This window comes from Trachinotus anak, unplaced genomic scaffold (assembly GCF_046630095.1).
Source record: "Trachinotus anak isolate AG129_WGS33_773 ecotype Australia unplaced genomic scaffold, CSIRO_AGI_Tana_v1 ptg000002l, whole genome shotgun sequence".
In the NCBI taxonomy this organism is placed as follows: domain Eukaryota; kingdom Metazoa; phylum Chordata; class Actinopteri; order Carangiformes; family Carangidae; genus Trachinotus; species Trachinotus anak.
In genome coordinates, this window is record NW_027273853.1 from 5,905,556 (window position 1) to 5,930,683 (window position 25,128).

Sequence of the window (25,128 nt, forward strand, 5' to 3'; positions counted from 1 at the left end):
TGTAAAAATACCCCCCAAGTAATTATGTCCTGCATTCAGAATTCTTCTTATACAAAGGTATTGGCCAAAAATGTACTTCATAGATACTATATATGTAAAAAGTTAGTCAGAAAAGTAACTGCAACTGTTAAATAAATGAGGTGGAGGACACTGGGTACATTTCTGAGTCTCATTTTTTGTTTTTCTGTTTTGTATTATTATCCTGTAAATCACTTTTATATTGTCAACCAAATATATAACTTTATAGTGTTTTTTTCCAATAAAGAAAACACAGTTTGAGTCACTGTTGATTTGATGCAACTCATCATAACTATTATCGTCATTATTATTATCCTTTGATGATCAGCGTCGTCACCAGCATCATTTTAAGCCTTATTACTTTATGTGTCAATGTGTTAATGTTGTGTTGTGGGTGGTACTGTGTGTCTCCTGTCGGGGGCGGTGTTGAGCCTGTTCCTCCTCCTTCGAGGTCTAGAAAGGAGGTGATGAAAAAAAGGCAAACTTGCCTTCAATTGTCCAAGCCTCACGTCATGGAAAGAGTTACTTTGTTGCAGCGGGCACAGGAATAAACCCGGAGAAACAACCGTGACCCGGGACGTGCGCGGAGGCTCTGCAGGGGCCGACAGTTTGGTGGCTGCCTCTGCTTTGAGTCACATTTACAGAGTGGAGCGAAGATGCGCAGGAACCTGTTTACAAGGAAAACGCAGCAAGTTTGATTCTGAGGGAATGCGGAGCAGGCTCAAAATGCACAGGGATACCATTACTCATCCCTCTGTTTTTCTTCACGCCGGGCCTCTCTGTCTTGGAAATATTTTCATCCAGGATCTTTTCTAGGCCCCGTAATGAGAAACAAGTGTCCAGTGAGAGAACAACGCGGGGCTGCAGTCCAGTTTCTGGGGATTAAAACCACCGTCGATGCTCTGCGAGGAGCTCTTTGAGGAACCAGCTTTGTTTTTTAACCTGTTGAGTTTGTGATGCGAAATGAGGTAGAGACTCTCTCTCTCTGTTATGAGGGAGTTAATGCGTCATAGAGCATCTACAGCCTGAAGTTAATGGTAGATTTTTAAGCATAATAGATAATTAGACAATAGAGCCGGAGCCTCAATGGGCTGAGGATGCTAGTGGCCACAGTAGGCATCTTATAGACTGTTTTTCGGCGAGTAGAAGTAATAGTTTTGCATACCTGTTTGCTTTTGCTGTGCTTCTTTAGTGTCAGATCATTAAATTTGCATTGGTCATCTTGTGTTGTTGCACACCTGATCCAACAGCTGCCATGTAATGTGAGACGACTTTTAATAGTACAGTGAGCTTGTGTCAGATGTTTCCCAGCATGCATCAAGACAGTAGCATCAATACAATCTAGGCACTATGTGCATGTAGAATTTGCTGGTTTAGCACTGCCCACTGGAGTATCAAGATGTCAGTGAAAGCCAAAGCCATCTACACCTTTCTAAGTGAAAACAAAGAGGAGATCAGCATCCAGGAGAATGAGGAACTGGTTATCTTTGATGAGAACTCAGTGGACGGCTGGTTTCAGGGGGAGAACAGCCGAGGGGAGAGGGGTCTCTTCCCAGCGTCGTATGTGGAAATTATTCGCACCCGCTCAAACTCTAATGTGACTGACTGCTCCATCAGCCCGGCAGGCTCTTTAGAAAAGGACTCCTCCTATTTCCCCTCATACCCAATCACCCCTCCTCATTTGCAGCAACCGTATGATGATGATGAAGACGATGACTGGGACGACTGGGATGACAGGTCCACAGTGGTGGATGATTCTGATCACACTAGGAGCCCGGGAGCCAATGGTCATGCCCATCAGAGCCCACTGTCCAACAACCCCAATGTGCACTACCGGCCCAAGCCGCACATGGAGAGACAGGACAGCATCTCCAGCTCCAGGAAGGGCAGCATGGTGGGCAGGAACTTGAATCGATTTTCCAGCTTTGTACGCTCAGGGGTTGAAGCGTTTGTTCTGGGCGATGTACCCATGATGGCAAAGATAGCTGAGTCATACACCATTGAGATGGGTCCCTTGGGGCCCGGGTGGAAGGAGAACCCACAGCCTTTCTCCTGCTCCATTGAAGACCCAACAAAACAGACAAAGTTCAAGGGCATCAAGACCTACATTTCGTACCGGGTCACACCGAGCCACACAGGGCGTCCTGTCTACAGGCGTTACAAACACTTTGACTGGCTGTACAACCGCTTACTGCACAAGTTCACTGTGATCTCTGTGCCTCACCTGCCTGAGAAGCAGGCCACGGGGCGATTTGAGGAAGACTTCATCGAGAAGCGTAAGAGACGACTGATACTGTGGATGAACCACATGACCAGTCACCCAGTCCTCTCCCAGTACGAAGGCTTTGAGCACTTTCTGATGTGTGCTGACGACAAGCAGTGGAAACTGGGAAAGAGGCGGGCGGAGAAGGACGAAATGGTGGGCGCCCATTTCATGCTGACACTCCAAATCCCTAACGAGCACCAGGACCTTCAGGATGTAGAGGAGCGGGTTGACTCCTTCAAGGCCTTTGCCAAAAAAATGGACGACAGCGTGATGCAGCTCACACATGTTGCCTCAGAGCTGGTGCGTAAACACCTGGGCGGGTTCAGGAAGGAGTTCCAGCGGCTGGGAAACGCCTTCCAGTCTATCAGCCAGGCATTCATGCTGGACCCTCCCCACAGCTCAGATACCCTCAACAACGCCATCTCCCATACAGGCCGCACCTACGAGAACATTGGAGAGATGTTTGCAGAGCAACCTAAGTACGACCTCTTCCAAATGCTGGACAAGCTGTCGCTCTACCAAGGCCTGCTCGCCAACTTCCCTGACATTATTCATCTACAGAAAGGTAATGAGCTCGCCCTTGAGTAGTGTTGATAGTTTTCTCTGCTGTTCTTATGCAATCAAACGCCATGATAATCACCTCCATTATCACCGCAGGTACTTGGATGTATCCTCAGCCTCCCATCCATTTTTCATTCCGCAGCTTCATTCACATTTGAACTGAATGTCCAAATCAGCCCTGTGTATAAATTAACAAAATGATAACTTCATAATGGGCTTTTCATGTCATATCTACCAGACCTTATCAGAGGGTGTGTCTGCGTTGAAGGGAGAAGGCTCTTCAGGGTATTAGCAGATTATCATCGAACCTAAATGCTCAGACAACCTCCAATAATGACTTTGTAACAAGTGCAGTTGTGTATCTGCTTTTCCTGCATGGTGTTTTTAGCCTCCTACAACCACTACATTTGGAAATTGTCACAAAAGCATCAGGGATAGTGAGGAATAACATACAAAGTGTTTGCTAATGGGAGTAGACTAAACTGATGGCCCGTGATCATGTTTTGTTTCTCAATCTGTGCTATTTATTTTGCTGTGGATGACAGATGAGGTCAGGTTTTGCCTCCAGCATCTTCCTCTCCTTTCTCTACAGACTCACACACACGCACGCACACACACACACACACGCAGACACACACCATTTAAACCCCAAAATAAAACATAGTGTGAGGATGTTTTATGTTTCAGTCTGGGCTGAATATTTAGGTCGGAGTATTTGCCTGCAGCATCTGAGGTCATTTGAACCACCTCCTTGACTCCCACCCATTCAGATGCACACAAACACACACATACATACATGATACCACATTCTGTTGCTCTAACAAATACCTTCCTGACAATGATGGACTTTGCCAACCTGGGCAAACATGTTCATTATCTCTCATGTCTTGCGTCGAGGTACACAAAAAAAATCTTGTTTAAATGAAAAAATATAAAATATAAATAAATACAATTCAAAGAGGACTTTATTCATTATCTCTGAAGTCCACGTGTACAATCCTAAGTAAACTGTGTATATATCAAGGGGCTTTGGTGTCACATTTTCATTGCATAAGCTTATATTACTGATATCATACAAAGTGTGTTTCCATAGGCTGTCATTAGAAACTGAAAATTAGCCAACTATTTACCTAACTAGTGATGTAACAAACCCACCATTGACATCACATTTAATATCAGGTGCTTTTGTCGTGAAGGTTCAGCTTAGATTCCTCTTGGTTCTGTTCAAACTTTGATGAGTCCAAACAGCACAGCCTTTGTTGTAGTGGAATAATACAACCAGTAGCCATGATTTCACGGACACCTGAGCATCGTCAGCAGGGAGTGGTGTATGGGCTGGGCAATCAGAACCACTGGTATGTTATCAGGTTGCATTGACCATTGTGACCTTGGTCTTCCTCAGTAGTGTGTTCTGTGGGTACAAAATGTAACTGGATACCATTTGCAATGAGTTCAAGGATATAAAGTACGATTTAAAGCTGTAATCCTTAAAATCTCAGTTTTTTTATTTAGTTTGGTGATATCCTTTGTGCCTAGCATTCCTGTGGTTTTTTAACTTGGTCGTACTCAGAGACAACTTGTTGACATCTTTATCATTGTTGGGGTTGTGTGGGCAAGAAATAATGTATATCAATACTAATGCCAAAGACCCATTTTATTGTTAATTAAGCCCAAACATTTTCTCATAGCTGCTGCTGGAAATGTAAAATACACCTAACCGGAGCATTTCCACTTAGCAGACAGCAGTTGTTCAGAGCAGCAGATGCAAATGTTTCTATGACCTAAGGAAAAGTTCAAATGCCACACATTATTACTGTCACCAGTTCATACAGGTCACTCTGGGCCCTGCAGTCACCACCACTTTTCTTCCTTTAAACCTTTCATACCTCACATACATTCAAACATAGAGCCGCCATCACTTTGCAAGTGGCTTGGCCTGTTCGCAGTCATCAGTGGTCACATTTATGAATGACAGCATAAACCTCATGCTCCACATTTACTGCTTGTATTTGCTGAAAAAAGACTCTGTACACGTGCCACCAATGGAATTAATGGCTTAATTTGCTCTCCTGCATTACCATAATGATGTTTAATCATTAACCTTACTGTCCTGAAATCATAAAGCACGCCATTGTCCTGTAACGGCAACATTCCTGATTTGAATACTCTGGCTCAGTTGTGTTTGTTATGGCTGATTTTCATAAAGTGCATGGTGACATATTAGTTCTGCTCACTCAGGTCTACAACTCAAGCATTATTTGCTGTTAACCTTGTTAGATTTTTAGCCCAAGACTCTCAAACAGCTCTCAAACAAGTAACCATATCAGCTGATAGGAGTTAGTTCAGGAGGAAGGAAAGGGCTGCTACCAGGGAAGACTAACGCTGCTGGTGAATGTTGCTATCTCCTTCAAGCAGCTGGCGCTCATTATCACAGAGTTCATTTGTGATACGGTTCAGCTAGTTACACTTGGGCACTCCACCCAGGAATAAATGAGATAAACAAAGCCATCTGAGTGATATTAAAGGGTCAGTCCACCCATATCATGAAATATGAATATTTTTAATCAATCCTGACAGTGTCAGGTCTCGTATAAAGATCCAGTTTCACATGCAGAGCTTTTGAGATATCCGCCACAGAGACTGAATATTTAAATGCTTGGAGCGCCACAGAGGAAAATCCATTCACCTTCATTATACTGGGATGACTGAGGGGAACATCTTAAAACCTCGGCACATGAAGTCAAAATATTTGCTCGGCTACATAGTTAAGTCAAGATTTATTGGTGGCTCATGTTAGCTAATGTTAGTCATCACAAGCTGACTTGCAGAAACACTGTACAGTGTTTATCAGAAAGGTACACCCAAAGCTCGGAGGTAAAGGGGGAAAGGGAAAGCAAATCAAAGCAAAGCAATCATGTTTGGCATTTTTATTAGCACCACAACCAAATTACAGGGGGATTATCTGTAACATCAAATAATATTTCTTGAAAAACCTTGGTTATCTTATAGCAAATGGTGTTAATATACTTTTGCAGCTTAGCTATGCTCTGTTTGAGGCTTTCTATATATTTGTCAAGAGCAAGACTATGTATCAAATATTTGTTTTAAAGGTTGGCATCAGAGGCCATTCTTTAGATTTTCTGTGGTTTTGATTTTCTGACTGAAATGTTTCCTTAGTAATGAAGACTGAATATTGTATTACTGAAAGTTGGCATCAAATTCCTTGTCAGATTTGTTGCTTTGTTTGCTTATTCTATAATTAAGTTGTTCTTTATTTAATGTTTTTTTTTTTTTTTTTTTGCTGGGTTTAGATTTTTTTTATTTGGGTAGAGTTTTCATGTGGCTGTTTGTGCATAGACAAAATTTAGCATCTGAGAGGTTTTGCTTGTTTTGTTGAAGAAATAACTCAGCATTTTGGGAAATACATTCATTCAGTCTCTTGTAGAGAGTCAGATGAGATGATCACAGATGACATTTTCACATGTGTATGGTAAATATGAACCTGCAGCTAAGAGACAGTTAGCTTAGCTTAGCATAAATCCCACCAGCACCTCTAAAGCGCTGTAATTAACGCATTATACGTTTTTTTATTTAAGTTATAGCAAAAATGAAGTGAACAAATGGCAATTAGATATTTTAAAAATGGTTATGTGCCAGGCTGTTTATATTTGCTTTTCATGAGGAGGTTGTGCAGCAGTGTTTTTGTTCAGATAGAGTCCGTTTCCCACTGCTGAGTCTTCCCTGCCGGTCCAGATAACTCTCCTTGATGTGACTTGTGTTCTGCTGAACCAGATACAGCTGTGGCAACACTCAGAACACACAGAACTGAGGTCAACCTTTTCCGGTGCGCTCCTCCTCCTCTTCATCCCCGCACTGCTTTTTTCCTGTTTGACTCTCCCCTTCACTGAGGTCTATGGAAGCTGTTTTTTAACTGTGTTCCTGGTGCGCATGTGATCTGCAGGAATGTTAGCTGTCTTTGAGATGTGGTGGTGGGCAGCGACTGCATGTGGCCTTGATAAAACGGGTGTAGGGAGGAGAAGGTTTTGTGTAATGTCAGAAAAATGTCAGGGTGTGCTCAGTAAATCTTATACCCCCATTTTCCTCTGTCCCGTTTTGGCTTTTACTCAACAGATACTCTATTCTGGTCTCTGCTGTTTCTCAATCTGCAGATCAGTCTGTCACAAAAGCTTCACCTCAGCTTTGTCATAGACTCTTCACGTCTGTCTGCTTCGTTTCATCTTTTTCCCTCCTGCCTCCCCCTAAAGACATCCATATCAGAATTGTCTGTCTGGGCTGCCCTGGCTTCAATAACAGAGAAAGTAAATCCAGTCTGGTCCAGGGGCTTGGACTCCAAACAGTGCACTGCAGCACTTTGAAATTCTGCCAAAGCTAATCCCATAGTTAGACTTTGATCTCATTTGAATACAATTGAAGGTCTTGATCTGAAGGGTTAACTATGTTGCACTGTGATAGAATAAAGGCCCTCTGAGGCTTTTGTGTGAAAGGCAGATGTAAGCACTGCTGGCAACAATCGCACTGCCTGTTACAATTACTTGTTTGTTGGTTATCCTGGTCTCTGGAATTTACTGCACTGTCCCCTGTTGAATCAATAGTGCTTATTTTGAGTTACTTTTCTTACTCGTAAATGGAGCTGCGCTGGCCTGGTATCAGTTTGGACTAAATCTGGACCTAAATAGTAAATGACAGCAACCATAACTGGTGTTTGTGAGATTAAAGCAGATAACACGATCTGTAGATTTTGTACCTGACAACAGCTGAGGCGCTAATCTGAGAACAAACCAGCTCTTGAAGCTTTGCACAACCACAAAAGGGAACACAGTACAGTGAAACTGAACCGCCCCCTGGTCTAGGTATCAGTCTGATCTGGTCTGATCACTTTTGTAACATGAAATCTGAGGCGTTGGCTCTGCATGAGGTCTGGATCTGCATCACCTGTGCGCCCAGTGTGACATGTTGAGGAAAGCAAGGCAACAGTGATTGCTAAATTCTTGTGGACAAACCAAAACAATGATGAATTTCTTCATTAAAATGAACTTTGAAGTTGTGGGTTAGCTAGAAAAGGCCACACTGGAATAATTGCAGTTTAAAATCCTGAAGTATAAGATTACAAATGAAAAGTGAGAAAATGTTCTGTGGTAATCAGTGAGAAGGCTATCAGTGAGACTTTAGCTGTTTTCATTTTGGCGTGATTCATTTTCTGTAGAAAGCCTCTGTAGAAAGTGCTGTGCTTGTCTTTACGTGCCTGTAGCTGTTTCTGATAGTGGGATAAAACCTGTGATCCACATCAGAGCAGAGCATTATTCAGTTTGAGAATGAGCTAGCTCCCTTGGGACGCCTCCAGCACGCCAGCCAGACTTTTAATCTGGACAAGAGGTTAGTTGTCCTCCATATGGCAGCACATTACAAAACCACATGTAGGCTCTATCAGTGTGAAGGAGAAGATGTTTTGTTGCCAGTTCTGAGGAAACGTTTGGGTGCAAAAGGCCCCTTTTATCTGCACCAATGCCACAGAGATTTGTTGTATATTTGTGTTTTGTCTGAACAGTTCTCAATCTCATTTAATAAGGAGCTGGCATGAACCATGGCGTGTTTATATGATCTGACAAACATGGTACAGATTAGCATTCCATACATGGGTTACAACATGAGAAAATACCACATTGTCAGCAGGTACACAGGCTGCACTCTGTGGAACCAGGCTAATGAAAGCCTGCTCTGGGTTTCAGGAGCATGCAGTTATGGCGCCTCTTAAATGTTGATTGTATATTATTTTGTTGGCTCCGGTCCCCTCCGCTGACTGACAGTGGTGACTTTGGAGAGCAAATGTTTGCCTACTCATAAATCTTGACAAAGGCTCAGCCCTCGTCTTCACACACACACACACACACACACACACACACACACACACACACACACACACACACACACACTGTCTATCCACATGCTTCTGCATTCCTATCTGTGTTGGCCCAGTGCACTGCTGTTTCACACTGAAGGAGATTACAGATGTCTCCAAGAACTCGTTTTTTTTTTTTTTTTGTACCACCACTGCCTCCATCCTTCTCTCAAAAAAAAAAAAAAACAAACAAAAAAAAAGAAACCCACATATTTTGTGGCATTAAACTGAAGAAGAAATGAAGTAAAGTAAAGAGAAGGCTAGCAAATAGAATTAAAAATCATGACACAGCTAATCCAGCTAATAATGTTTTTAATATTCAGTGCACAATGCAGTTTAATACAAAACCACCACCACTTACTATGACCTCAGTTACAATAGAGTTGAACACCTCTCTGACTTTGTGTCTGGCCTAGCTGATTTCTCAGGTTCAAACCAGGAATACTGAATCAGTCTTCAGCTATAAAGACCTTGTCCCCATTCATTTCAATGAGATTACTGCATTGGCACACTGATCAACAACACTGTCAAGGTGCCAGTGTTATCCAAATGACCGAGTTTCAACAAGTTCCCCTTGGCCAACTCCAAATGAGCTTAGCCAAGTTGAACCTGGCTAATCAAGCATGAGTGGGGGCACATTCCTGGTAGATTACTTTGCAACGTGACTACTGAATATTATGAAGACAGGGAATAAAAAGATTGTCAAGGTGATAACTTTAAATTTCTAAAAGCCTTTCTCAGTGTTACAAATCATTGTGCTGTGTTTTTGGGTGCCTTTAAACTCGGATGCGTAGACTTCCTGAAGAGTATTTCCGCATCTCACCAATACCACAGTAAAGCCACAGCATGATTAGTATTTCTATATTAACAATGGGTTAAATGAGTGTGTGTAATGTGAAAAGGGTCACTTCTAGTGACCATAATGACTTTTTAATGTGACATTATTTTGTGTTTTCAGCTTGCTCTGCTGCTCCCAAATGCCAACAAAACTCACTGAATGCTGCATAAATGTATTCCTATTTTTAGCCTGAAAGCCAGTCTGAAAGTATGACATGGCTGCTCAATGGTTTGTGCTCTCACAGCTGGAGCCGAACAGTCCAGCTGTGAGGTTTTCTGGGAGTACTTTGAATTTTCTTTCTCTGTCTGCGTGGGTTTCCTCCTCTGTATAGTCCAGAGACATGCAGGCTAGGTTCATTAGAAACCTTGAATTGCTTGTATGTGTGAATGTGTTTGTCTATAGGTTCCTGTCCTGTGATAGATGGGTAACCTCTCCTGTGTGAGCTGGGATAGGCTAGAAAATTGTATGAAAAATGTATGAATGGATAGCATCTTTGCTTGACTCTCCAAGTGCTTGTATTGTCATGAAGGACTGGAAAATAGAAGTGATTGCCATGTGTATTTGTTCCTGTTTAGATCGGCTCATTCTTTGGAGTCAGGTTCACCAGATACATTTTTAAAGTTTTGGCTCTGTCCATTGAGATATTAACATTTCTACATTCACTGCAACTAAAGCAGCCCCAAACTAAAACTTTGTCTTCTTTGTTTCTCTGTCTCTCCCTGAGGGGAATAGAGCTTTAACTGAAAGCCTCTGTGTGTTTACTAGTTGTACCTGCTGTCATGGCAACACTGACATGATGCTGGTGGTTGGCGTGGAGATGCCATCCCCCAGAGGAGAGCTTTGTTAGCAGCGCAAAATTCATCTTAAAAAAATCTGATTTATCACAGTAACATCTTCTCATAAGCCATTGCAACACTTCTCATTAGACAAATGTTACAGGTCAAACACTGAGAAAATAATGTGTCTGTTCAATAACAAAAGATCTGTCACTGTTATGTAACACTGTTAGGAATGTAATGTTAGACACAGAGCAGAAAGCCTTGACCCGGAGGGATTTCAGGACACCACAACTCTTGTTGAAGACTTCCAAGTGTAAAAACATAATAATAAGCTTCACTAAGGATTATGATCATTTGTTTAACTTTGTGTGATGACATAACAGATTTTTCTAAATGTTTTAGCCTTTGCTTAAGTTTAAAAAGCCAACTCTAAACTCATAATAAAGTGGATCACTTTGTTTCGAATGACAGCTGGAAATCCCAAATATTTTTATCCATATCCAGTCCAACTTTTTATTTAACTATGACAACACCCTTTTTTTCATACAAATGTAGGAAACCTGAGCTGAAAACAGATGAAATAAAACCCTGCGAGATAAACACAGGGCTATTTGGAGTGGTAATGAATTACACGTCCCCTCAAGATCAGCGCTGAGCAAATCGCAGTCGATAAACAAATACATCATGAATGCAACATGTCTGACACAAGTGTGGATTTATAACACCATTTGTGTAAACGCAAAGTATATAATGTTTTTAGACCATATTCTTTATACACATAATAAAAGAACATCTGTCGAACATCCCTTTGCATGGCTTCAATTAAGAGATTCAGTTTGAGGTTTGGAGCTATTACACGCTTTATGTCTTATTTCTGTGAGTGTAACAGTCGCAGCCATGGTCAAAAAAGTGGTGGATGAGCACAAAGTCGGATGGAGCGTGCGGAGGAAGTTGCCTGATCACAGATTGAACATTTCTGGTAACTAATTCCCCATGCAGGCTGGATGGGGTGGTTCTGTTTTGAACATTCCTCATCCCTGAAGTCATTAAAAATAAAAGAGTTAAAATGATCCTTGAAGGAAAAATGCACAAAGGATATTTGATATGGCAAAAATTGCCTGTGAGGACATTCCAGCTCGGGACATAAACTTCAGCTCTGTTTCTATCTGTGTATCTGATTGGCTGCTGTAAACATTATTACTGTTAGCTTACTCAGCAGTGGGTTTTTTCATGTTTGTGTATCCTTGGGGCTTTTAAGGCCCACTTTAAACACTGGCAGATATTGCAAAGTCCTTTTGACCCTGTCATGCATTCTTGCAAGCTGTGTTTTTCTCTCTTCTCTTCTCTTCTCTTCTCTTCTCTTCTCTTCTCTTCTCTTCTCTTCTCTTCTCTTCTCTTCTCTTCTCTCTAAAGCTTCCCCCTCCTCTGTATTTTCAGCTCTGATGCCTGCTTTTTCCTTTCCTTTTCTCCATTACTCTCTACACCTCCATTAAACTTAAATGTCAGTACAAACCTAGGCTTCATCTGCCTGGTCATTGTAGACCAAAGGCAACATCTCACCAGCATTTAAGATGTCAAAATGTAGCAGCAAAATCAATTTCACCTTTCAGTGGGCCTCAATTCACTGACAGGGCAGAGGTAAAAAGAAGGTTCAAAATATCAAAGTTCACAAGAATTTAGCCTTGACTTGTGAAATATGATTTGGTCTTGACAGTGCTGCCTGTTAAAAGTACAGGAACCCGGAGAGTCCAAAATGGAGGAAGCTATAGTAGCTAATTAGCTGTGTTAGCCCCATTCACTTATATTTAAGCTTCATTTGTCTATAAACTCCTCCACAAACGAGGAATGATTTGCAGACAACAGTTATGAGACAGGAGTTAACTTGTCTTTTAAATGGGACAATAAACAGTGAGCTTATCCCATTATCCCATTAGCAAGTGAGCTAAATAAGCCGAACTGACAATGCAAATTAACTGACGGTTAGCAAGCGAGCTGATGTGGAAAACTTTTCCCCTTTTCATTAACTCTTGACTGGATGAAGGGATGTACAGTTGTAAGAATAACATGTCAGAGAAAATAGGCTAGTGCTAGCATGTTTGGCTTGCTAGCTTGTTCACCGACTGGTAACTACTGTGTGTTGATGTGCAGATTAATATTTGTTTGCCATTTTGGGCCTGAAGACCTCAGTGAAGAAAACATCTTCTCTAACATATGATGCAGCATTTTAACACTTGAACATTTTTTTCCTGTTTTCATTCACATTTTTCAGAGACCAACAAAGAACAAATATCGCATCAGTTCACTGCGGTGCTTGACACAGACGTCAGCTCGTCCACACACACTCAAGCACACACTCACTGCCGTCTATCAATGGTCAGTGTTTCGTGGTGACAAGCTCCATTTGTCCTCAGTTGGAAAATGTTTCTGTTTACTAGTCTGTCCGATGTGAATAACAGCCGCTAATCTTGCTGAGTCACATTATTTCTTCCTGTTTGAAGTCTTTAACCAGATTCCCAGATTTATTTTACAGTACATCAATGAGTCACTCTGATTACGCAAATTCAAAAAGGATTATTACACCAAGTTTTCTTGTCAGTATTTGAACATTAAACTAGTTTAAGGTTTTCAGACTTCACCCAGACTGTATTCCAGCATTGTAATGCACATGACTAATGGCTGTTTCAGAAAGTTGGTTTTCCAAACTGTTGCATATTGTCTTGGATTTAATGAAAACTTCATTCTATAACAAGCCAAATATTTTCCCCTTTGACTTTGCAAGAGAGAAATTTAGCCCAGGTCCAAGTTTTGAAGGAAAAATGGGGGTGTTTTGTGGTTTGCACAGCAGCAGTGAAGTCATAACATACTAGTGGCTATGCTTTCACATATTAGCCCAGCACTATTTCACTCCTCACAGACACACAAACCCAGTCACCTCAAGAGGACTGTGAGGCAATAAGCAATCTTTTTCATAATTGGGGATTTTATTCAACTTAACCTCGAAAGGGAACATTTTTCAAAGGTTATATCTTGATTTGTAAAGATGGAGTCATTTTAGTTCATCCCAAACAACAGTTACCTAATGTCTTTGTTTTGGAAATCATTATTGCCAGAAGAAGTTAAAAAGCCTAATTACTTTCTAAGAAAAATAAACTGTCTCAGCTCAACATAACCGTGGGTTGCAGTATTATAAGATCCAAGTTGATATTTTTTTCAGCTCTCAGCTACTAGTTACCCTGACAAATGAAGTCACAGCAAAATAAATCAGGCCCATAATTGGGTCACATGCTTGTTTTCTTCTGGCCCAGTATATTCCCGGTTCCATGACCCGAATCTGGACTATATACAGCATGATTGTCAGATGCTACTTCCACATCTAGACCTATTCTGGTGCACACACAGAAAATCTTTTATCTGTCAGCCAACACTGGAGGATAACAGCCAGAATCTGGCCAGATGTGGAAGTACATGGGCCAGACTGAGCCGAGGACCCAGGTATATGTTAGGCCAGAAGTTTCATTTTGCTACCATATGACTTCAAGACATTCTGAGATGAGCAGTCCACCTATCAGCCCATGTTATTTTGATAGACTGCCCACACATCGTAGGGGTCAACAGATGTATACAATCTAATCTCAACTCGAGTTGAAGGATACCTTCATTTTAGGATTGAACAAGAGGAGTGATTTAATAAACTGCGACTGGAAACCATGGTCCCAGATGAGAATGAATTAAAATTAGACCCACTTGTCCTAAAACAGCTGTGTGCTAATTTTTGGATCTTAAAAGAATCTGCAGTCTGTGGAGAAAAAGAACGCTGGCTTTGCTTAAAGGGAACTGGGAAAGGCCATCAACACCACATACATAAATCCAAGTACATAAAGCAGCACATGCTGTAAACAAACACAAGTATCTTAAAGAGGGACTTCCGTCCTGTTCCAGACCTCCAAACAGAGAGAAGATAGATGTAGCGTCAGAGAAGAAGTGCCGCACATCCTGAATTTGTCCTGCACTGACCTCTGGCCCAGGGAGGTCTGTGGGAATGGGGAATTTAGCAGATGCTCTTGAGCAGAGTTCATTTGACCAGAGGGTTGCAGTCATAGTTAATCTTGACTGTCCTCATTCTTTTTCTCTTATCTCATACTCACACATTTACATATACAATATGTATGATGTAGGTGGTCAAAAGACAACAAAAAGCTCTGAATTCAGCTCTGAATTCAGGTCCCTCAAAGTCAAATATCTGATTGCAGGCTGGTGGGAAACGCTACACACTTAAAAACTAAAACTAGGGCTGTTGCAACAGTGGGCTGTGCTCACAGGAGGCTGTTAAATCCTTGTTGGAGGAGTTTCAGTCAGCACCATCAAATCTATGGCAACACTGTCATTACTGCAAACTACAGAGGATACACAGGAAGCTCTTTGCCTCAGAAAGTGTTGATTCTCCTCTCCTCTCCTCTCCTCTCCTCTCCTCTCCTCTCCTCTCCTCTCCTCTCCTACCTACTTCTTAATCCCTTGTAGAGCACTAATATCTACCCAGCACAGACCCATGAAGCTCTCACATGTGAGCCATAAAACATGCGGTAGCCGGTCTGGTTGGGGAAGATAAACAAATCTGGTGACTTTCCAGCCCACTGGCCATGTATCATAGACCATTTTTAAACTCAAAGAAAAAAAGGGTAGACAGCCTATAGTTCGGCAGAGGGACTGGTTTGTTGAATAGTAGGAAAGTTAGAAAGCAGATTTTCATTGCGATGAGATTTTGCATCAGCTGAACCAAAGATTTTAAGGATGGAGCTGTTTTTAGAAGAGCGGGAAACTTAAACAGCTGTGCTTTTTATTGCCACAGTTTATTATGTTGAAACTTGCATTTTGTGGCTTTAATCGTATAATTTGGTGTCACATTTGGCTGCAAAGACGAGCTCTGCAAGCTATCTTTGCAGATCCAAAAATGGTGGACCCTCCCGCCCCCAATTATTCCCCCTCTCCATACACATGCATACAACCATGAGCACTTTCCTTTATGTTCCACAGACATGCTATCTGGTGATGCATATTCTCCTCTCATGTGGAAAACAGAATACATGAATGTAGGTCAGCGCCACAGACTGTAGTCCACACGCCTCTCCTCTGGAATGGATTGGAAGTGCTGTTCATGCTTTCCCACACTTCTGCCAGTAATTCCATACAAAACTGAGGGCGGCACGAACCCACAGATACAGCTAACGGATAAGGCCTGTACGCTGCGGCAGATGCATTAAAGACAGATCAACCAGCCTGTCCAAACTAGTCCTGCTAGCTAGATTGTCAGCACAATGTCTGACTGGAATCTGTGCATTTCCTGGTTTTGAGCTCAGTTTGCATGAAACTGAGACAGACTCACTAATCTGATGGGAAATGCGATGCGGCGACATACCGTGCTATGCTCTGCACTTGGAAAATGACGTCATGGCAGTCTGGGTGAATGTGGTTACAACTTGTCCCCATCTCAGTGAAACTAGACGTTTGGTATGCAGTGAAACAAAAAGTAATTGTGTGGCCTGTTGCCTGCTCTACCTATAAAGTGTACAGCTTTACAGTAGTTAGTTTCTGGGGGAAAAGTTACGACGTTGGTTGTTAATGCGGCGCTCCAATGAGAGGATATTGGCATTACGCTACTGTGTTTTTTTTTCATATCACATATCATACTGTGATAAAGACCCACCCAAAAAGCAATAAAAACCTGAGACTGTTGTTTTAGACTATATTTAACTTTTATACCAACTTTTGTTTTAGGGTTTTCACAGGCACATTTTACAGCTTTTCTTTGAGTCTATACGCTAATTATCATCCCAGGCATTTTACTAGGATGTACTCTTGAGTTTTTACATCGTCTTAAAATAGTTAATGAGTTGACAGTGACATTAAAGGGTCCATTTCACCAAATTACATAAAAACATAATTGCTTATTCACCACCAGCCATTATTCAGATAGTTTTGGTTTTATTTGTCCACTTCATCTGTCTCTTTTTGATTCATGTCTTTTTCCCCAAAACAATGCAGGTGCTTGGGAATTTGTTTATGGTGCCCACTACATAAAAAATAACATTTAACTAATTCAGCAGCAAGAAAACTGTCCGTGTTGCTCAGGAAAAAAACCCTTGTACACTTCATCTATTTACAGTTTGATCTGTGAATTATCCAGAGCATCCAGTACATAATGTCCCTGTAAAGACACATTAAATGTAGTTTTTCATTGTAGTGAGCAGCACAAACAAAATTCACCTGCACTGCACTGGGTTGGAGGCAGAAATATGCCACAAGCTGTGAAATAAAACCCAAACTGTCTGCCTGGCCCGATACCATTACGTGTAAGTGATAAAAGATTTTTGTTGTAATTGGTTGGAGGCTGAGACCTCAGATGGAGATCTGAAAAACTGTGCAAGTTAAACTGAAACAATCTGTGTTACCACATACCACAGAGATAATGATAATATGTGTGTTTTTTTTTTGTTTTTGTCATTAAGGTGAACTGGCCCTTTAACGAGTGTTCAGTTTGGTCAGTCTAAGTTTGTGCAACACATTTTAGTATAAAATGACATTGCTGCTTTGTGTTTACAGTTTTTGAAATAGTTTTTTTCTGAACCCAGGTGCCTTTGCCAAGGTGAAGGAGAGCCAGCGGATGAGTGACGAAGGGAAGATGGACCAGGATGAGGCAGACGGCATTAGGAAACGCTGCCGGACAGTTGGGTTTGCCCTCCAGGCAGAGATGAGCCACTTCCATCAGCAGCGAGAGGTGGACTTCAAAGACATGATGCAGGCCTACCTCAGGGAGCAGATAGCCTTTTACCAACGCGTTGTTCAGCAACTAGAGCGCACCCTGCGCATGTACGACTGTCTGTAAAGGCACCAAACCGCTGCCCAGTTCAAGATGCCAAAAAACACACAGAGGGGAAGGAAAGGAGATCAAAGTCTCGACTCTTTTATCAAGGCATTTTGTGTCAGTCGTATTTGGTTCAGTTCGAAAAGACTCACACATAAATGAAGCAGTAGTTACTGGAAGCAAAGACATACAAAGCCAGTCATTCTGTCACCTTGATGGATTCAAAGTCATATTTTTGTTTTGTGTTTTTAAAGACCTACTGTACCTTTTTTTCTGAAACACACATCACATAGGCAATGTCATAGCTTATTGTTTATTTTACATAATTTAAGGTGTTTGTAACATTAAAATAAGAATATAGGTTTCAAATTCATAGTGGATCTATAGTTGATTGTTCCATAGTGTAACACATTAAAGCCATGAAACGGGTTTTATTTTGAAATTATCCCCTTCTCTCCAACATCTTGCACTTTGGCTTCTCCAGGAACTGATTCAAGTTACTTCCAGTATGTAAAAAAAAAAAAAAAAAATGAAATCACAATAGATAAGCATTCCATATAAATTCAGTATTTTAGAATTTTATAAAAGTCACTTTTATCAAAAAGCAAAAAAAAAAAAACAAAAAACAAAAAAAAAGTATTTTTGTCCAAACAACTGTATGATATGGTAAAGGGGAATTTCACCATCACCTCCTCCGGTTCATGTTAAGGGCTCAACTTGCTCAGGTGTTCACTGCTTTGTTTCACTTACTTTGCTCATGTTATCTTTTAATACAAGCCACAGACGCCTGTCTAAACCTTGCAGCATGTTAATGACACCAGGTCATTTTGTTTAATTTTCTTACTTTTTTCATGAAGTAAGTGCCTTTAAGGATCTGAGGCATTCTGATGGAGTATTTGTAAATGGACCGTCTGTCTGTAGCATGGCTTGTGTGTTTTATCAGGTGAAATGTTGGAATAAGTTTTGTGTTTAGAAACAAGTTTGCACATGTTTTTTATACTGGTGGGTCGTAGTGTGTGTGGGTGTGTTTATGTGAAGGCGAGTGAATGAAATGAGTCAACAACTGTGCTGATCAATTCCATTTGGCGTGATGAAAAACAATTCTGTCATCTTAATAACCCTTTAGTATGAAAAATAGTCAGATATTTTAAGTTTATTAACTGGTTGTGTGAGGCAGAGTATCAGTTTGTCATTTAAGTGTTTGTATTAGATCATTTAATTGACATAAAAACTAATTAACATATTACCAGAGCTTTGTGTTTTCATGTATTCTAGGTTAAAAAAAAACTGAATGATTTGTTCATTGTCTAGAATTTTAAAACCACATTTAATGCACAAATTAAATTAAATTATATTATTCAGATTATGTCTATGATCTAGCCATAGTAACAAAGACAGATTTGCTTTTTTGCAGAAAGTTAGTGAAAGCGATATCACTCTCATGTCTGTCTGTTAAATATGAAGCTACAGCTAATTTATGGTTAGCTTAGCATGAAGAATGGAAAGAGGGGGGAACAGCTGATCTTACTCTGTTTAAACATAACAAAACAACACATACCGGCACCTCTAAAGCTCGCGGATTAACCTGCTATCCCTCATCCGTTTAATCTGTACAGAAACCGAGGTGTGGGACTGTCAGTATGTGGTTTTGCAGGGGGCTGTGTCACTGCACCCGTTCAAGAAATAACCTGTTCAAGTTGTGAAACCACAACTTGTCATTCTTACACTTAGTCTTTTGTTACCTTTGGGTGTAGCCAAGCTGTTTCCCCCTTTTTATGCTAAGCTAAGCCAAGACCCTTCAATTTATCCTGAACAGATGAGTGGTATCGGTCTTTTCCTTTAACTCATGTTGAACTAGTCCTTTAATGATAATCAATTTTCCATATTGCTTTCATTTCATGTAGATGTGTCACTTTCTATATTTAGTTTTACATTTTATCAGTTTGTCTGCTCATTTTCTCACATCAGCTGAGATATGCCTGACTGACTGAGTCCCACTCTTCTCTGTCTGAGTGAGAGTTCACTACTAAATAAGAGTTGTTCCAGTAACATTACTCATCCCGTTTAACAAGAGAAACATTTTCATGGAAACTTGTGGTGTAGACGGGACTATCTTTAGCGTCGAGTTGACCTTTGAGGTGTATGTGGAGTCTGCGTTGCAAATATATGCATTACCTCAAGAAGTGTAGGGAATGTATTCATGAGCTGGACGTGCTTTTCCTCAAGCAACTTCCAGTGTTTATGTGTCAGTGGTGAGGCACTGATTGTTCATTTTGATGGAAGAGGGGGTTGATCAGTGGTGTGTTTGGGTATGGATGAAAGTGAATTGAAAATTAATTTTATGAAAAATCTTCCTGGTGTTTTTGGGTTTCAGAGTTTGAAGTTCATCATGGTTCTTCTATTACAAAGAAGTGCTGATTCAGAGTGCAGGTTTCTCAGTAAACAAAGGGTCTCTGGATGTGTGTGTGTGTGTTTGTGCATGACTCAGATATGAGCATTGTCTCAGTGACTGGTGCTGCTCAGTCCACATCTGCAGCCTTTAACTCTTTGCTGTCTAAATGCTGTTGTTTATGTTTGTTTATTTTTGAACAAACCTCTGCTTTTCATACGTCAGCATTATTTTTTTTTTTCGGTCAGCATTTGCACTCATCTCAGTTTCTCCAAGACCAAAGAAGTCAGATTTTTCTTCCTTTTTTTTTTTTTTTTTTTTTTTAACTCTGGTGTAGTGGAATTAAATTTGTTCTCTGGTTTTGTAATTGAATCTGGAAACTGTGAACAGAAAAAAAACATTCCCCAGCCAGGTTTCATAATGACACTTGCCTCTCATGTTCCAAAGCTGCATGATAAGTTAAATGCCAGGCATTTCACACAGGTGACTGTTTCTTAACATGGATGTGTGACCTGGTGAATTGCAGGAGCTCTATGTTTTAGTTTCAGTCTCTGAAGTAATGGATGGTGATTTTCAGTTAGTAATTTGTCACTTGATGTAAGGGAAGGGGACCTAAAAATCTTAATAAAAGTAATGATGGTGATTTCTCTTTGTCTTTGTCATCTTTGTGGGTTTGACATATCGATCAAAAATCATTTAAAAACCAGTGGATACACAGCAAAGTGAATTTGCTTTCCTTGAATATGTGGACTATTCAAGTATTTACAATAATCCATACAAGCCCAGACACTGATATGTAACTGTGGAACTGAGGCATTCATCCATTTTATCCATTGAGTCTTTGTCTTAAGTCAAAACACTCTTATCATCACATTTTACTGTTTTTTTCTATCCATACTCAGTACGTCACGGCATTTGTGAACAGGATGTAATGACACACACAAACAGTTTGTTCAGAATATAACCAAAACAAGGACAGGCAGGAGCTGTTATACACATTTCTTTGTTCACGTAAACACACTGACACAGTGATGTAATTACATAATTAATGAAAAACAAAGAAATGTGTGCACATTCTGCCAGAAGTCTGTGAAGATAACTTACAATGTTGGGATGAGTAATCATTCTGATGGATTTTATCTTATCTTTTAAGATCAGAAACTTATCAGAACTTCACGATAAAAAAAGAGAAGATGTTCTAGACCCAAGACAGCACGGCTGATCCCCTTACACCAAAGACTGAGATGATGGGAACGAGTGAAAGTAGAGCTTCACAGAGCTGCTAGCATGGCTGTAGACTCTTTGTCCTTTTTCATCTTTTTTCCTCTTCATGTGTAGTTATTCAAACTAATGAAACAGCATATGTCAATCACCTTTGTTTAAAGGCCAAACTCTACGCTGTATGAATCTGGCGGAAAAACCTTAACAATTAACATTTAGCAATAACATCATGGAGAGCTTTTTTAACTTCCTTTTTACTTTTTTTGATGACGTTCACCGTGAGTGAAATGCTCTTGCTTGGTTTATTCTTGGACACAGCTGATGAAGGTCAAATTGTAGCCCAGTACAATATGTTCAAATGAAACCCAGGCTTTCCCCTTTAATGTTTTCCAGATGTTTCGGAAGCAAACATTTAAATTGGACAGCTCAAATCTGTTGTTAAATGAATGAAGTGTTGGCATATATCTTAATAATGCTGAGCTCCCTACAGGAGTCCTAACAAAACTGTATTTTGTACCTTTAAACTAATAGTTCCTTTGTGTTGATATATATGGTGATGCTCACAGCTGCCCCACTGCCTGTCAAGAACAAAGTATAGGTGTGCGCTACAGATGCACTTGAGGACTTGCAATCTTTTCAACTTAAAAAAAAAAGAAAAAAGGAAAAACAGATGTTTATATTTGAACCCAATGCCTGCGTTTGATGGTTCCATTTCAATCTCTCTCAGGGTTCGGTATGCAACTGGAGATGATGTCACCTTCACGATATGAGCCAGAGGGAGACGTCATCACATACACTCAGAAACCCAAGACTGACACAAGAATGATTTGAAGCATAAAAATCGCAGCACTAATTGGAGTGGTGAAAGCTCATTTAGACAGTATATTCAGACCAGTTAAGTTTGTCTGCCTCACACTTCTCTGATGTTCACCACAGAGTGCAAGTGAAGCAAAAAGAACTCAATGGCAGTAAAATAACACCTTGGAAAATGTCCCAAAACCTTGCATTCTTACATCTGGCATTGCCAGAGTAACGCTATCAGTGCAGCTCTCTACAGCAACCCAGTTTGTGTGAGTGAGGAAGCAGGGGAGATGAAAACCAGTTAACTTTGCTGTCTTTTAGGCTTTTTCCATCGGATGCAGCTGAAGCCTGGATGAGCTAACTACTTCTTTTCCAGGGTTAGGGAACAGTTGTTGAAACAGCTCCAGCGTGGTGCAAAAATGGAAGTGGGGAAATAAAAACTAAAGCAGCACACTCCTTCATTTATCACAATGTAACAGACCTGTTGCTACTGGTCCCATCATGCCTTGGGTGTCACGTTGCAAGTCACATTTACATTACTTAGCACATTCTTAACTGCTTTTCATGCCCAAGACTTCCAAGAAACTGACTCGGCTCATCTAAAGGGAAAAGCATAAATTTCTTTCAGGTCTGCAGTGCTGCTGCAGGGGCACATGGTAAAAGCGTTATGGCCCAAAGTGCCAGCAGATGTCTATAAAAAAAAAAAAAAAACAAGATGCTGAGTGAAGGAAAGGAGCAGTTTCATGTCTGCATAGTCTGGGCAGGAAAACTGTGCCTCCAGTCCTTCGACAGGATACCTCAGAGGACACGACGTACCCTCATTTGTTTCCCTTAATGAAAAACCAGTCTGAGCTCCAGTGCACAGAAGCGAAAGTGTTTAGATCTCAGCAGCAGTGGAGCTGTCTGCATCTAATGCTGCAGACATGAATCACACATCAATTTTTCCAACAGATTCCAGGTCTTTAATCTCAAATTTCCCACTCATTTGTAAGTAAGCTTCCCTGAAGTATGTGGTTCAGCAGTAAAAGGAATGCTTGGATTAAGATTTTTTTCTTGCTATCACTTTCACAAATGACCAGACAGGATTGTTGTCTCACTCACTCCTCAACTGTTTGCAGTGACATGGACTTGACCTCCACGGTGCAGAGGATTACAGAGTCCCCCTTCCTAGAGCATCTGAAGGAAACAAAGGCAACAGATGGTCAAATCACCACACATGGTGGGTCTGGTAATCCCTCCTCCCCCTCCTGCTCCTTCTGCTTGCTGCTGCTGGGCCGGCGTCACAACAGGGCCAAAAGCCAACATTCAAACCAGAATTGTGGCTCCATTAAATTCATTCAGGAGAGGAATCCTGACACTGGAAGTCTTTGGGGCTTATTAATGATCCTCCACCTAATTACTAAAGATCTATAATCATGGAAAACTCTTATTTTGACCTTTTCAAAGAGGTCAAGATACGCTTTCTTCTCATTCAGTTTTATGTTGAAATACTCAGGATTATCCTCACTGCAGTAGTTTCCAACTTTATTAACTCGTGAGCCTTTAAAATGAGGTAACAGCTTCTGTGGTTTCCAGCATTTTTAACATAAGACGCTCACATAAAATGTTAACCTGCCTCTTTGTGAAGCTGATTTGAATTCCGAAAAAAGATTTTTTTTAAAACTGCCGTGTAAAGGCAACGTCTCTCAGCAAACAATGAGTCATCTTTCATCTAAACTTGAACATTCATCGTGAATCCGAGGCTTTAGAGGGTAAACAGTTTACAGATGTAGTCAGTATAATTCGCATTGCCTAAATTCAGGCAAAGTTTAACATGCCAGCTAATAGTGTAATTTATAGATGACAACAGGGAGTAAACGGAGGCAAACGGGATCTGAAGCTGATGAAAGCATGGCCACTGTTCAGTTAAGATGTATGGAAACATGTGGAAATTATTTTTGAAACAATCTGCTGTGTGTTCAGAGCACGAGTCATTATAAATTAGCCGTATGTGGAGACTTAAACTTAAAGCGGCACTCCACTGATATTACACATGTAATTTTACTTCATCAAAACAATTGTATAATATCAGCTGGGGCTGTGAAGGGAGCTGGAGAGTGGAGTTTATAAAAGATATGGACATCTACCAGGCAGTTGGAGTCAACTGAAACACACAATTGAATTGCATTATGGGAAGTGTAGGATGAGACATTTTGTGGCAGGAAACTTACAATGGGCTGAAAATCAATGAAACACTGAATAACTAAAAAGACTCAGTCAAATATGAAAATAAACAGAATAAAATGAAATATCCTATGTGCTGAATATTAGACTTTCAGTGATAGGAATACACTAGAATACACTATGCATTACTGCAAGTCAGGAGGATGTTCTTTAAAAATGGTAATAAATGGAAATAAACAATGGAGGCTATGAGTATTGCAAACATTTTTCCACCAAGAAAGTATCAGTCTTACTTAAAATTTTTTATTTTTTTTTGAAGAGAAAGCATCATTAGTTTATTTTATGAACCATCTTGTGAGTTACAGTGATATGGATTTATGGAGCTGAAAGCGATAAGGACATACCTTATCAGCTTCTGTCCCTCTGTCTGTCTTTCACCATTTTGTATTACATGTCTCTGTCTCACATTCTTCCTCTTTATGTCTCTCTGTCTGCCCTCCTTCACTTCCCTCTCTCATCTCACTCATTGATAAGGGGGGAGGGGTGACCCATACTTAGGCCTGACTGGTTCCAGATGCATTTTACAGACCAGACCCATCAGAGAAGTGCATTTCAGGTGTGTGAACGGCTTCTCTTTCCTGCAGATTGGGGCTGTAGTCATGCCACTTATAACATCACAGGGAAGCCAGTAGACATGGGAATCTTCATCTCAGCTTTTATCAACAACATTTTAACAGTTAAAAATGTGGCTGTTTGGCTTTGTATAATCAACCCTCCAATTCACACACCTTCACACACTATCCATGGACAAGAATATCAGAGAGAGAGTCATGTCACACTTTTCTTATACACACCTAGTCCTGATGCCAAAAATGCCCTAGCTGCTGTTCAGTCTTGAACACTTGGCTATGAGGGAGGACATTCCAGTGGGTTGAACCCAAAATGCCTCCACTCTCCTCTGGAAAGTCCCAACATAATGTTTTGGTGGAGGATTTTTTTTTCTGAGTTGGTCTTCAGGCCTCAACATGGCTGTCTTCCGCTGGGTGACATCAGTGGCGTCTACAGAGTCCAGCATGTATCACGAAAATGTAATTTCTGTTCTCCCAACTCTACTCCCAACAACAATTTTAATACTGACTCATCAGTTTGCTCTTTACTTCCACTCAGCATTAATAGACAGGAACTATTCTCTGGCACAATGAAAAACCAGAGAGCCAAGAAGTCAGACTGATGTACAGCCCTCGAGCGGCTCCACACACAATAGACAGAAGACTCATTTTTATCCACCAAATACACGAGCCAGCATCGTATTTTAT

General features: G+C 40.7%; 1 protein-coding gene across 1 annotated transcript; it reads left to right on the plus strand.

Annotated features, from left to right (window-relative positions):
* Window positions 1-462: 462 nt before the first annotated feature.
* On the plus strand, window positions 463-20,270 carry snx33 (sorting nexin 33). Its single transcript, XM_071492740.1, has 2 exons — window positions 463-2,849; window positions 17,006-20,270. Exons 1-2 carry the CDS (start codon window positions 1,418-1,420, stop codon window positions 17,257-17,259), a joined length of 1,686 nt encoding a protein of 561 aa, XP_071348841.1. The 5' UTR covers window positions 463-1,417; the 3' UTR covers window positions 17,260-20,270.
* Window positions 20,271-25,128: the final 4,858 nt, after the last annotated feature.

Coding starts and splice junctions, on each gene's coding strand:
- snx33 (XM_071492740.1), top strand. CDS start 1,418: ATGTCAGTGAAAGCCAAAGCCATCTACACCTTTCTAAGTGAAAACAAA. Junction 2,850..17,005: donor CATTATTCATCTACAGAAAG/GTAATGAGCTCG, acceptor TTCTGAACCCAG/GTGCCTTTGCCAAGGTGAAG.